We start from the raw sequence: 14,339 nt of genomic DNA on the forward strand, positions 1-14,339 counted from the left end.
TGTGAAACTATCCTTACTGCTGAGATACAGGCAGCTTGGAGCAAAGGGGGGAGGGGAAGGCACTGCTTAGATAAGGAAGAAGCAGCTTAAAGTAAGGCTACTTTCACACTAGCGTTCGGGTGTCCGCTCGTGAGCTCCGTTTGAAGGGGCTCACGAGCGGCCGCGAACGCATCCGTCTGGCCCTAATGCATTCTCAGTGGAGGCGGATCCACTGAGAATGCATCCGCCTGCCAGCGCTCAGCCTCCGCTCCGCTCAGTGAGCGGACACCTGAACGCTGCTTGCAGCGTTCGGGTGTCCGCCTGGCCGTGCGGAGGCGAGCGGATCCGTCCAGACTTATAATGGAAGTCAATGGGGACGGATCCGCTTGAAGATGACACCATATGGCTCAATCTTCAAGCGGATCCGTTCCCCATTGACTTTCAATGTAAAGTCTGAACGGATCCGCTCAGGCTACTTTCAGACTTAGAAAATTTTCTAAGTAATAATGCAGACGGATCCGTTCTGAACGGATGCAAACGTCTGCATTATCTGTCTCGGATCCGCTCCTAACGCTAGTGTGAAAGTAGCCTAACTACATGAGAAAATCAATCTAGTTACGTAAAAAAATGAAAGAAAGATATTCACACATCTCTATCAAAATGATTGGTTCCGCATACGGACCACAAACGGAATCCGCAAAAACGGAACAGAAAAAAAAAAAAAAGTTTGTGTGTAAGAGGCCTTAGGCCTCTTTCACACTACCGTATAGCTATTTTAGTGTTTTGCGGTCCGTTTTTCATGGATCCGTTGTTTTGTTTCCATTGTGTTTCCGTTTCCGTTCAGTTTTTCCGTATGGCATATACAGTATACAGTAATTACATTGAAAAAATTGGGCTGGGCATAACATTTTCAATAGATAGTTCCACAAAAACGGAACGGATACGGAAGCCATTCGGATGCATTTCCGTACGTGTTCTGTTTTTTTTGCGGACCCATTGACTTGAATGGAGCCACGGAACATGATTTGCGGGCAATAATAGGACATGTTCTATCTTTCAACGGAATGGAAAAACGGAAATACGGAAACGGAATGCATACGGAGTACACTCCGTTTTTTTTGCGGAACCATTGAAATTAATGGTTCCGTATACGGACCGTATGCGGAACGCAAAAAACGGCCAGCAAAACTGGAAAAAAAAACGGTAGTGTGAAAGAGGCCTTACTTGCATTATTTTGAGCATTGATCTTTGGCTTCTGACAGATCTAAGCATGGAAAACTTTCCTGACTGCATGTTTGGAATTTCTTTACACTAAAAAGTCAGGATTTAGGTAAATCTATACAAGAAGATTAACGAAGTCACAAGAAAAGGTTATTCAGTCAGGATTTTCAATAGCGTGTCCGCAAAGGTCGCAAGAGAGCTAATCCTTCCTTACAGCAAGAATGTCGCCTTGCAGGAGCCATTTTGTGAAGTTACATTGCGTAGAACTCGATGCAGTTTGGTCCTCGATAATATGGCCGCCGGTAGACGCCTCTATAGACACGTGTTTCTTTTCCTGTAGAAAAGACTGAACGGACGAGAATTCAGGACAGCACTTAGCGCATGCGCGGGGACGGTCACCTACGTGCGGTATGTACATGCACGGTTTGATAGGAACTCTTATTACAAACGACCTCGTTATCAGAGGCGGCGTGCTGTCACTGCGGAGTCCTATCTACTGCCTGTAGAAAGTGGTGCTAGCAGAATGTGCAGCCATAAGGCTAGTTTCATCCAAGTGTATTACAGACTGCAAACCCCCTACCTGACTGCAGGTCTGATAACCCGGACTAATAACCGTATCAGAAATCCCTGTCTGCCTTGCGCTCATTTCACACGAGCATGTTCAGTCTTGGAAAGACGCTCTGTGTGATGACCTTCTGATTTACAGTGCTGGGACCCCGGGCCTACTCTACTGTAAGCATTGTGTGAGTGTAGTCATCATGACGCTGTGAGGTCAGGTCAGAGGGGCAGTATTTGGTCCGCAGCGTGTCCCAGACTGAACATGGCTTTTCTTTGTTGTGGGTTTCAGCAGGTTTTCTGTGACAAAATTAGTGGAAAAAATGCCAAACGTTGTCATTCATTATATTAAAAATCCACACCATAGTAGAAATAAGACAAAACAATTATATATTTGGCATGGCTTCCTTGTGGAACCCACAAAGAATGAGCACTCGCATATTAGCCCAATTAACCACAGACAGACGTTCCACCATGAACTTACCCTCAGCCTTAGGCCTAGTTCACACGAACGTGTGTGATCCGTGGCCGTATTGCGGGCCGCAATACCCGGCCACAGTTCCGTGTGCATTCCGTATCACGGATGCGGACCCATTCACTTCAATGGGTCCGCAGTTCCGAAATTGCAGAACGGCCGCACGGAACGGGACCCCTCGGAAGCAGTACGGAGTGCTTCCGTGGGGTTGCGTCCTGTACTTCCGTTCCGCAAAAAGATAGAACATGTCCTATCTTTTTGCGGAACGGGGGGCGGATCGCGGACCCATTAAAGTGAATGGGTCCGCGATCCGATGCGGCTGACCTACGGTTGGCGATCGTGCATTGCGGCCTGCAATTTGCGGGCTGCAGCACGGGCACGGGTCACACACGTTCGTGTGAACTCGGCCTTAGGCCTCCTGCACACGACCGTATGGCTTTTTCAGTGTTTTCCGGTCCGTTTTTCACGGATCCGTTGTTCCGTTTTTTGTTTCCGTTGTGTTTCCGTTTCTGTTCCGTTTTTCTGTATGGCATATACAGTATACAGTAATTACATAGATAAAATTGGGCTGGGCATAACATTTTCAATAGATGGTTCCGCAAGGAACGGAAACGGAAGACATACGGATTCATTTCCGTATGTGTTCCGTTTTTTTGCGGACCCATTGACTTGAATGGAGCCACGGAATGTGATTTGCGGGCAATAATAGGACATGTTCTATCTTTAAACGGAAATACGGAAACGGAATGCATACAGAGTACATTCAGGTTTTTTTGCGGAACCATTGAAATGAATGGTTCCGTATACGGAACGCAAAAAACGGCCAGTAAACAGAGAAAAAAGACGGTCGTGTGCAGGAGGCCTTAGGGCTTGTTCACACCAACGTGTGAAGCCTGTGCTGTGGTCTGCAATGCACGGCACCGTCCGTGGGGCAGGCGCATGGGGATCTCTGACCCATTCACTTCAATGGGTCCGCAATCCTTCCATTCTGCGAAAAGATAAAGCAAGTTCTATCCTTTTGCGGTGCGGAAGAACGGAAACCCAGAAAGCACTCCATAGTGCTTCCATAGTGTTCCGTTCCGCATCTCCGGATTTGCAGACCCATTGAAATGAATGGGTCCGCATCTGTGATGCCGAATGGCCACAGAACGGTGCCCGTGTATTGCGGATCTGCAAATGCGGTCCGCTATATGGCAACGGGCATCACACGTTCATGTGAACGAGCCCTTAAATCGGTTATCCTGGAAAAGATAATGATGACCTATCCTCAGAATAGGTCACAATTCTCACATCTGCAGAGGTCCGAGTCTCGGCACCCCCGTCGATCACCTGTTTCAGGAGCTCCCGACAGCTTTCCAAGTGCAGCGCCTTACATCATATAGCAGCTGAGCATGATATTGACTTGAATGGGGCCGAGCTGCTACTAGGCCACGTGACCGATGCACGGTGACGTCACATGGCCTAGGAAAAGGCTGCAGTGGTCACTGAGCGCCCGGCTTCTTCCAGTGGGGTCCTGGGTGTCAGACCCCCACAGATCCTGTATTGATGACCTATCCTGAGGATCTTATACTGATGACCTATCCTCATCTGTTATCCACTACATAGGGGATTAGCAAATGATCGCTGGGACCCCATTGATCACGAGAATGGGAGTCCCGTTCTCCCAAACCAGTTGAGTGGCAGGTCATGCATGCACACTGCCAGGGATAGCCGATTTCATAACTTGGCACAACCTCTTTAAAGGGGTTCTGCACTTAGTTTAAACTGATGATCTATCCCATCAGCATCTGATCGGCGGGGTTCCGACACCCGGGACCCCCGCCGATCAGCTGTTTCAGAAGGCAGCGGCGCTCCAGCAGCGCTGCTGCCTTCTCACTGTTTACCACAGGCCCAGTGACATCACGACTAGTATCAACTGGCCTGGGCGCGGCTAAGCTCTGTTCACTTGAATGGAGCTTAGCCCCGCCCAGGCCAGTGATACTAGTCGTGACGTCACTGGGCCGGCGGTAAACAGTGAGAATGCTGTGCCGCTGCCTTCTCAAACAGCTGATCGGCGGGGGTCTGGGGTGTCGGAGCCCCGCCGATCAGATGCTGATGATCTATCCAGAGGATAGATCATCAGTTTAAACAAAGTGCAGAACCCCTTTAAGGGGTTAATATTCTAAGTATGCTAATAATAGAGCAATGAAGCCGTTTTTCTGAATTGTAGTGTTTTAGAAGATATTTCCTATTAATAGTATTTGTCTCTTGCTGTACAGATGTTCCCAGTCCATGTCGTCCTCCGTCATCTATTGTTTGTCTAACCTGCTGTCTTGGAAACCATGGATTCCTGGGAAGCAGCTCCAATTCTTAAAACCATGGACTGTGGGGATATTAACCCAAAGAGTGCTGACAAAAGATCCATCATGTGAATTACTAGAACTCAATGAGAAGGACCTGGATGAACAGTTTGTCCGAGGACATGGCCCTGGAGGACAGGCTACAAACAAAACTAATAACTGTGTTGTATTGAAGCACATTCCTTCTGGTATAGTAGTTAAGGTATGACAAGCAGAAACGTGAAAATGATAGTTCAGGTAGGGCTTGTTTCTGCAATGTCTAGATGGTGGTAGTTCTCTTTCTTCATAGCATGTCATGCTTTTTTAGAAATCACAGAATCCTCTAGCTTTGACATATACACATCGGAACACTTAAAGGGCTTGTGTGAGTGTTCCATACCGATGATCTATCCTCAGCATAGGTCATGAGTATCTGATCAGTGGGGGGTTTGCCTCCTGACATCCCCACCGATCAGCTGTTAGAGGATAGGTCTAAAATATCAAAATCTCGGTTACCCCATTAATACAAATGAGCTGAGAGTGACAAACTGCTACTGGTGCTTGGTGAATGATCACACAACCAAGGTGGGGCACCCTTTTATTTTGGTTTGTGCAGTAGGATGTATGTTGAGGCAGGGTCACATTAATACTGGGTGTTCTCTCCCCTTGATGCCATACAGGATGGCACATTAACAGACTAGGCGCAGAAGCTTTTCTAGATGCACCAAATTGCTTTACTTATTTGTGCCATTACGCCAAAATCTAGGTGCACTAATACTAGTAAATGTGGGCCTCGGTGTTCACTACAGTTATATCCCATAAAGAACTATGCATTATTAGGTAATATCGACATAAACAGATTAATAGACGTTAAAGGGATATTCATGCAAAGTTGGACAGTTTCGGTTTATATATATACACACTAGCGGGGAAAAAAACACCTGGAAAACTTAATGCGATTGAGCTGAGATCGACAAAGTATAAACTGCTACTGGTGCTTGGTCAATGATCTCACAACCAAGGTGGGGCACCCTTTATTTTGGGTTCTGCAGCAGGGTGTATATTGAGGCAGGGTCACACATCAATACTGGGTGGCATCTCCTCTGGCATGGAAACAGTCATACATATGCTGGATATCCTCCTGTGGTAAGTCATTCCAAGCATTCTTTCAACTTGGACCCATAGTTCAGCCAAGGTGGTTGTTGGCTGCTGTGCCAGGAAGATCTGTCACCCCATCCGCTGCCAGACATGGGGCAGAGATCTGGCGATTGGGCTGGCCAGGCAAGCAGCTGGATACCCTGAAGAGCATGCTGTGTTGCACAGGCAGTGTGTGGGCGGGAGTCTTGTTGGAGGCAGTAGGTACCACAATGTCCTGGACATACCAAAGGCTGGTCAGTGTTCCCTTCACAAATACCAGATGGGAATGGCCATGGTAGCTAATGGTGGCTCACAGCATGACTCCTGGTGTTGGTCCTGTGTGTCTCTGCAGTATGCATAATGGCATTAAAGGGGTTATCCAGAAATGAATAATGATGACCTTTCCTAAGGATAGATCATTATTATTTCATTGGTGGGGGGTCTAAGTTCCAGCTGATATGGAAACCAGCTGTTTCAGGGAGCCTCTGAGCGCAGCCAGCTCCAGGCAGCTTTTCAAGGATAGCAAGGTACATAGTATAGTGGCAGTGCTTGGTATTGCAGCTCAGACCCGTTGACTTAAATGGGGCTGAACTGCAACTAGGCCATGTGACTGATGTACAGTGATGTCACATGGCTTAGGAAGAGGCAGCAGAGCTCACGAAGGATTCCCAGATATCCCCTTTCAGCGCTCTCCAACCCTCCTGCAAACTGTTATGCGCCCATCACACTTTTGTTTGCCAATCATGCATTGGCATTGATGAGAGGTCAGTGGCAAAAGAGTTAGTGTAGTGCGTGAATGCTGCCATGCCTCAAGTAGATGGTTTTCTATGGTCCAGCTGGGCACTGCAGGAGATACAGCAGATCTTCTTATACAGTGATCTTGCCTTGCATCTGTTTGTCTGGACTGTCCATAACCCTCTGTACTTCTGTGAGTGCCCTCCTCTGGCCAGTTTTGACACCACTGATGCACTACGGACACCTCTCCTCCAACTTTTTCAGAGATTTGACGGCTCGACCACCCAGCTTTTCAAAGTCCCACTACTCGTCCCTTTTGACAGTCCGTCAGTTGCACAAATTCGTCTAACAGATATAGTGAACACAACAACAACATCAACGCTGTCAGACAGAAAAGGATCTGGAGCTTCTGTATGTAAAGGAAGGGACTTTGATGACAACATATAACACCCTCCAGCATTGCCATATTGTAAAATAGTTTTTTTTAATTGTGTGTATTTATATATATATTTTTTTTTAGAATTTCATTTCAGTATACAAAAAAAAAAGAAAAATGGCCCAATAAGAAGAGCATGTCTGTTTTTAAGGTTATGTTCACATTTGCACAGTGTTTGGTTCCAGCAAGCCTTCTGGTATTTACATTGAATTGTGCCCTTTGATAATGAATTTTTAGTGTCAGATCATTAAAAAAAATTTAAAGGGGTTATCCAAAGAAAAACATTTATCACCTACCCACTAAATAGGTGATGAAGGTGTGAACAGAGGAGACTGAATGGAGCAGTGGAGCATCCGGATGAAAGAGCCTTTATTCCTCTAACATGCATAGTACAAGGTTAGGACTCTTGCAGGGGTCTTTCTCAAGCACCATGATCACACATTCCCACTACTGCTACATTCAGAGCCTGAGACTGATGGAGATAGCATAGTCCAGTGCTTGGTTATCTCCATCAGTCCCATAAATATCGAATAGAGCGCCAGGGTACATTCATGAGCAGCGGGATTGGAACCCCGGTTCTAGCAAGTGGTTGGGTCCCCAGCGTTGATAAATATTTTTTTTATTTAATTTTTTGTGGGATAACCTCTTTCAATATGCACATGGTCTCTGTTAATGATAAAGATGACATACCTCATCTCCAAACTATCTAAAGTTTTGTATAAAATCTTCATCTCAGAAGACTTCACTTGGTCCCTCTATGTTTTTTACTAGTGCCACCAAACCAGGTCCGTGGAGGTTAATAGGATAAGAGCTAGAAGAATACTTCAGGAAAAAGTTGATCTTTTCTATAAAGGAGAAAGCAGTGATATCTTCAAGCAAAAAGAAGAATCAGAAAGAAAAAAACAAGAGAAAAGAAAAAAAGCCAAAGATAATTTGGAAAAGAAAAAATATTTCAAAGAGATGCAGAACTCAGAAATCAAGGACTAGTGTTGTGCTGGGTTATGTCCTTTTATCGTTCCAAATGATTGCCCGTTTGCTTAAAAGGGTTGTGTCAACTTTGAAAGATATTCCCTATCCACAGGATAAGGGAAACTAACTCATCTGTGGGGGTCCAACTGTAGGAACCCCACCAGTCCTGAGAAAGTGTGTTCTGATGGAGCAGCAGGGCTGCTGGTGATGGCCAAGTAGAAGCTCAGCTATTTCCTGTAGTCCCATAGAGAATGAATGGAGTGTCATGTCACATACTCAACCTTATGGGATGGAAGAATGGGACCTCCGTTCTCTGGATCTGTGGGGCTCCCAACATTCAGACCTCAGTGATCAGTTTATGGAACTGTTAGTGTCAACTTATGAAATATCTTTCAAATAACTTAGAAAATTTGGCACGCCCCCTTTAAGGCCAATATATGTGGACCAAGGATCGGGCTAGTTATCAGGTACAAATGTTACTCCAAAACGCTCAGTCACGATAACTGCCTTGATCGCTCGGAAAAGCAAAATGCTAGTTTGTTAATTGACCCACTTATTTATGCAGCGTCTTAAATCAACAATCTCCCAGGAATGTGCTGCGAGCAAACTGTGAATCTGTATAGGTACAGATGATCGTATTAGCGATCGTTCATCCTCATACATAGGAAACATTTGCTGTATATAAATGCAGTACGCACAAGTGGCCAATGATCGGGAACAAACGGTTTGCTCCTGATCATTGCCTTGTGTATTGACCCATGTGGATGGCCCCTTAGCTGCCTTTACTGTACATGCAGCAGTGATCGTTGCTGTATGAGGATGAACAATCGTTATTGTAATTGTTCATCCCATACAGTATCATTGTTTGTCATGGGGAGATATGCTGCAGACAGATGATGATTTTATGTGCTGTATGAACTATCTGTCGGCAAACAAGCCTTAATCTTGCTGCCACACTAAACAGGTGGACTGGTTAAAGATTTGTATTGCGTAAATTTGGAAAGCAATAAATGTGTATAGATGAATCGATATTTGTGAAACCCATTACTGCTGAAGCAATTAAGCGACCAACATGCTATTAGCTTCACACTGGCTCCATTCAGACGTCCATAGAATGTGTCCGCACCCGTTCCGCAATTATCAGGAATGGGTGCGGACAGCACACAGTGTGCTATCCGCATTTCCGCAGTGCGGCCCCGACCCTCCGGTCCGCGGCACCGGAAAAAAATAGAACATGTCCTATTCTTGTCCGCAATAGCGGACAAGAATAGGCAGTTCTATGGGGGTGCCGGACAGGTGCATTGCGGATCCGCAATACACTACGGACGTGTGAATGGAGCAAGTGCTTTTGTGATACATGATCTGGGCAATTACGGGCAGTCAAATGAAGTCTAAGGCCTCATGCACACGACCGTGTGTATTTTGCTGTCCACAAAGAACGGATCTGCAAAAAATACGTATGACGTCCGTGTGCATTCCGTATTTTGCGTAACGGAACAGCTGGCCCCCTATTAGAACAGTACTATCCTTGTCCGTAATGCGGACAATAATAGGACATGTTCTATTTTTTTGTGAAACGGAATGCACACGGAGTAACTTCCTTTTTTTTGCGGACCCATTGAAGTGAATGGTTCCGCATACGGTCCGTAAAAAAACTAGAACGGACATGGAAAGAAAATACGTTCGTGTGCATGAGCCCTAAATAGGCTGAACTGCTCCGTTGAGCCTATTTGGGGGAAAACTTGACCACACTCGGTTGGAGTCCAACTGATGGGACCCCCACCAATCAGACACTTATCACCTTTCCTCTCATTCTTGGACAACTCAACACACTCTGACATTGTCCATTCATTGCCGGCCGACAGTGTCAGACTGTGTAGGGTTACTCTACTGAAAGGGGAATTTGGAATGCCCAATTGTCAATTCCTACATTTTCAGTAGGAAAAACAAAGGAATAGCATAATGCAGTGGTTGTCCCATCTCGCCGTTTCCATGATGAGATGGGACTAAGCTCCACCCCAAGGTGGAGACTAGCAGGCTATCACTCCGCTGTTTCTGTAACTCCTCCTGAATGGAAGTTATGCAAAGAGCATAGCTGAGCAAGCTCTGCTGCTTCCGTTACTCTGTGCATAGTGGAAATGCTGCATTTCTTCCCAAATTTGAGGTCCGAAAATCCACAGTATAGTACAGTACCAGCAATGTGAATACAATCATTATGAATATTATGCACATGATTTCAAATCTGCAGCATGTCATTTTTTTCTGTGGATTTTCACTGCTGATTTCATCTTTTTCAGTGCATAAAGTGAAATCCACAGCAAATTTGCACATAAAACATGCTGATTTGGCAGAGCATATATTGAAGAACTTGCATAAAAAAATCTGAGAAGAAAGGGATGCAAATAAGCTCTGCCTTTAATGCCACCAGATGTAAGGCAGCTATCCTATAAGTCATTGTTAAGAACTTATTTACATCCCTTTCTTCCCAGAATTCCAGAGGAACATGTATGGCCTTTAAGTCTCCTCACGACGATTAAGGTGCTCTCCCCAAGAAGAGAAAGTACCCCCCACATCCGTAAAAACAAACATCATGATTTTTTTTTCTTCTCTTGTGGATGTACCCTTCCTATTAGGGCTCGTGCACGAGAACGTATTTTCTTTCCACTTCCGTTCCGTTTTTTAGGCGGACCGTATGCGGAACCATTCACGTCAATGGGTCCGCAAAAACAACGGAAGGTGCATTCCTTTTCCGTATTTCAGTTCCGCAAGAAAGTAGTGCATGTCCTATTATTGTCCGCCAATCACGGTCTGAGGCCCCATTCAAGTCAATGGGTCCGCAAAAAATATGGAACGCACACACGGAACACATCCATATGTCATCCGTATTTTGCGGATGCATACTGTAGAAATGCTATGCCCAGCTTTTATTGCTCATGTGTTTGACTAATAAGTTACTGTTTCCGTTTCCGATCCGCAAAAAATAGATCGCATACAGAAACCATACGAATATGTTTTGTGGAATAACGGAACGAAAGAGGACTTAAATCAGAGAAAAAAAATACGGAAAAACGGACCGCAAAACAATGGTCGTGTGCATGAGCCCTTAGGCTGGGTTTCATGCAGCAACTGTAGAGCAGTAGTTTATCACACATTGCCGCACTTACTTTGCAAATAGAAGTGAAATATGTGATTTTTATACACTTCAGCTGCACTTGCAGAAAACTCGAGAAAACTACTGCCCTGCGCCTGCCCCATAAAATCCCAGCCTTAGGGCTCATGCACACTAGCAATATGGGCTGGGCATAGCATTTCTACAATATGGATCCGCAAAATACGGATGACATATGGATGTGTTCTGTGTGCGTTCTTTTTTTTTTGCGGACCCATTGACTTGAATGGGGCCTCGGACCGTGATTTGCAAACAATAATAGGACACGCACTATTTTTTTGCGGAATGGAAATGGAATGAACACAGAGTTCATTCCGTTGTTTTTGCTGACCCATTGAATTGAATTGAATGGTTCCGCATACGGTCCGCAAAAAAAATGGAACGGAAGTGGAAAGAAAATATGTTTGTGTGCATGAGCCTTTACACTCCTCATACAACAGGGGATAAAATAGAGAAGATGCGGTTTTCAAAGAATTTAAAGGGGTTCTGCACTTTCATTTAACTGATGATCTATCCTCTGGATAGATCATCAGCTTCTGATCGGCGGGGGTCCGACACCCGGGACCCCCGCCGATCAGCTGTTTGAGAAGGCAGCGGCGCTCCAGCAGCGCCGCGGCCTTCTCACTGTTTACCGCCGGCCCACTGACGTCACGACTAGTATCAACTAACGTGGGCGGGGCTAAGCTCACTTCACTTGAATGGAGCTTAGCCCCGCCCACTCTAGTTGATACTAGTCGTGACGTCAGTGGGCCGGTGGTAAACAGTGAGAAGGCTGCGGCGCTACTGGAGCGCCGCTGCCTTCTCAAACAGCTGATCGGCGCGGGTCCCGGGTGTCGGACCCCCGCCGATCAGAAGCTGATGATCTATCCAGAGGATAGATCATCAGTTAAAGGGGTTCTGCAGTTTGTTTAAACTGATGATCTATCCTCTGGATAGATCATCAGCATCTGATCGGCGGTGGTCTGACCCCCGGGACCCCCGCCGATCAGCTGTTTGAGAAGGCAGTGGCGCTGCAGGAGCGCCGTGGTCTTCTCACTGTTTACCGCAGGCCCAGTGACGTCACGACTTGTATCAACTGGACTGGGCGCGGCTAAGCTCCATTCAAGTGAACAGAGCTTAGCTCCTGCAGCGCCGCTGCCTTCTCAAACAGCTGATCGGTGGGGGTCCCGGGGGTCGGACCCCCGCCTATTAGATGCTGATGATCTATCCAGAGGATAGATCATCAGTTTAAACAAACTGCAGAACCCCTTTAAATGAAAGACTGACAAACTGCAGAACCCCTTTAATACTCTTAGTCCAGACATGTTATTCTGGATGTGTTTTCTGATATATAAACATAGAAATATTTGTAAAACAAATGTACACCATTCAGATCCTTAGTGAAAATAAGCTTTATTACATCAAGTAATAAATACATACAAAGATGCAAATCGTTAAGACTTTTTCTCTCATAGCCTAATGTGAATATGCAATAATAACCATAAGATAGATCTTTAAATCTACCTATAGAAAAGTTTTTCCGCCCTCTTTCGGGTTAAGGAACACATGCATGTTGAATGATTAGCAAAGCGTTGACATGCTGATGCACAGGTCAAAGATACAAACCTATAAACAAAAAAGCTAAAATTAAATGTATATAATGCCTATAATAATGTAAGACTAATACAAAAAAATACTCAAAACTAAAAGCAACACCCTTATCTTCCTAACCTGGCAATGCTTCAAATAAATGGTCCCTAAAGTTGTATCCATGTGTATACACGTTTGTAATATTTTATACAAATATTTTGAGACCTCTTGTTCTGATTATTTGTTGATTGCAGTGGACCAGTTGATCCATATATTTTTGTGAAGCCTTAAAGGGCTTATTTGGAGGAACACATTAAAGGGCTAAAACTTGAATGGGTTCTCAGAGGTTTCTTTATTAACAGCTTATCCTTAGGGATCTTTTACACAGACCGTTGATCTGTCAGATTGTCGAGGATGAGTGTATAAACACTCGTTCTAGATAATCTACCAGTGTAAAAGGTGCCAGCAATCACCCGATGAACAAGCAAATATTTGTTTATCAGGTGATTACGTCGTTTGGATGGCACTGAAAATCATTGTTCATATGCAGGAGAACGTGGTGTATAAAACAATGATCTGCTGCACTGGCGCAATGATTTTCTATGGAGACAAGCAATCGTATTGATCGCTTGTCCCCATACAATAGAGGTTCTGCATGTAAAGGCAGCCCTCATCTCTCCTGATGATCTAACAGTGATCTGGAGCGTCTGCTTTGTTTCCGATAAACTGTCAGATCATCTGTCCGTGTAAAAGGACCCTAAGTTCTTGAGTAGGTCATTAATATCAGATCAGAAGGGGTCCAATCCCTACTGATCAGCTGTTCTGCACTAGACCCTGCACCAGAACTACACAATTTGTCCATTGGGCAGTGGACAGTGCTGGTTGCTGCAGAATTGCTCTCTTTCAAGTGCATGGGAGCAGTGCTACAGTAACTACCTCCTTCCACTACACTATGGGTCAGCAACTCCCAGCATAACTTTTCTTGGAAGTCCTATGTAAGTCAGTGGTGCATGCTGGCAGTTGCAGCTTCACAACAGCTGGAATGCCAGAGGTTGCTGACCCCTGCACCACACAGTCATCGGAGCTGTATAGTTATGGGGCCAGAGCTAATGCAGAACATCTGATCAGGGACTGAACCCCTGATGATCTGATTTTGACGATAGGTTAGGCCATCAATATAAAAATCCTGGCTAACCCCTTTAAAAATAAACCATACTCGTGCTCACTGATCCCCTGCCAATGTCATTGCAATACAAGTCCGCTCCATGCTACTCTTCACTTCCTGGACCCAATCTGACGTGCTGACCAGCGTCTTAACGGCAGTGGTAAGCAAATGGTGAGGGAGAATATGGGTGTTTTTGTTTTGTTTTTTAACCCTTTTTGGCCTATTAAAACAATCCTTGGAAAACCCTTATATCACTTCTAAGGACACGCAGGAGTATCTTGTTGCTACGTTGGCAGTAGTGGAATGTTCTCTGCTGCATTTTTTGCGCAAACATGAACTGCATGCAGGGAATTAGGTTTTAAGCATAGGGGTAAGCCCAATATACTCTCATGGCAGCCATTGACACGGACACTGAAAGATGTTCAACAGTGAGTGGGAATACTGAATTTGAAAAGAAGTTCAGAGTTATAAAAGCAGAGGTTAAATATATTGGGGGAGGGTGTTACTGATCAAGCCACACACTCCAGAATTCTGGCTTCAAAAAAGTCTCAGAATGGGACGTTGAGGCTTTTTGATCTTATGCGCTTAAAAATATTTAGACATTTTTATTT

The 14,339-nt window shown here is 45.1% G+C and overlaps 1 protein-coding gene across 2 annotated transcripts; it reads left to right on the forward strand.

The window, feature by feature from the left end:
- The first annotated feature begins 1,561 nt into the window (after positions 1-1,561).
- MTRFR (mitochondrial translation release factor in rescue) lies at positions 1,562-8,854 on the forward strand. Of its 2 annotated transcripts, none has more exons than XM_040416195.1 (4): positions 1,562-1,608; positions 4,489-4,771; positions 7,628-7,872; positions 7,931-8,854. In XM_040416195.1, exons 2-3 carry the CDS (start codon positions 4,502-4,504, stop codon positions 7,841-7,843), a joined length of 486 nt encoding a protein of 161 aa, XP_040272129.1. In that variant the 5' UTR covers positions 1,562-1,608; positions 4,489-4,501; the 3' UTR covers positions 7,844-7,872; positions 7,931-8,854. The 2 variants fall into 2 exon arrangements, with proteins under 2 accessions (XP_040272129.1, XP_040272130.1); XM_040416196.1 differs by lacking the exon at positions 1,562-1,608 and adding an exon at positions 1,625-1,738.
- The last annotated feature ends 5,485 nt before the right edge of the window (positions 8,855-14,339 follow it).

Source organism: Bufo bufo, chromosome 2 (assembly GCF_905171765.1).
Source record: "Bufo bufo chromosome 2, aBufBuf1.1, whole genome shotgun sequence".
NCBI lineage: Eukaryota > Metazoa > Chordata > Amphibia > Anura > Bufonidae > Bufo > Bufo bufo.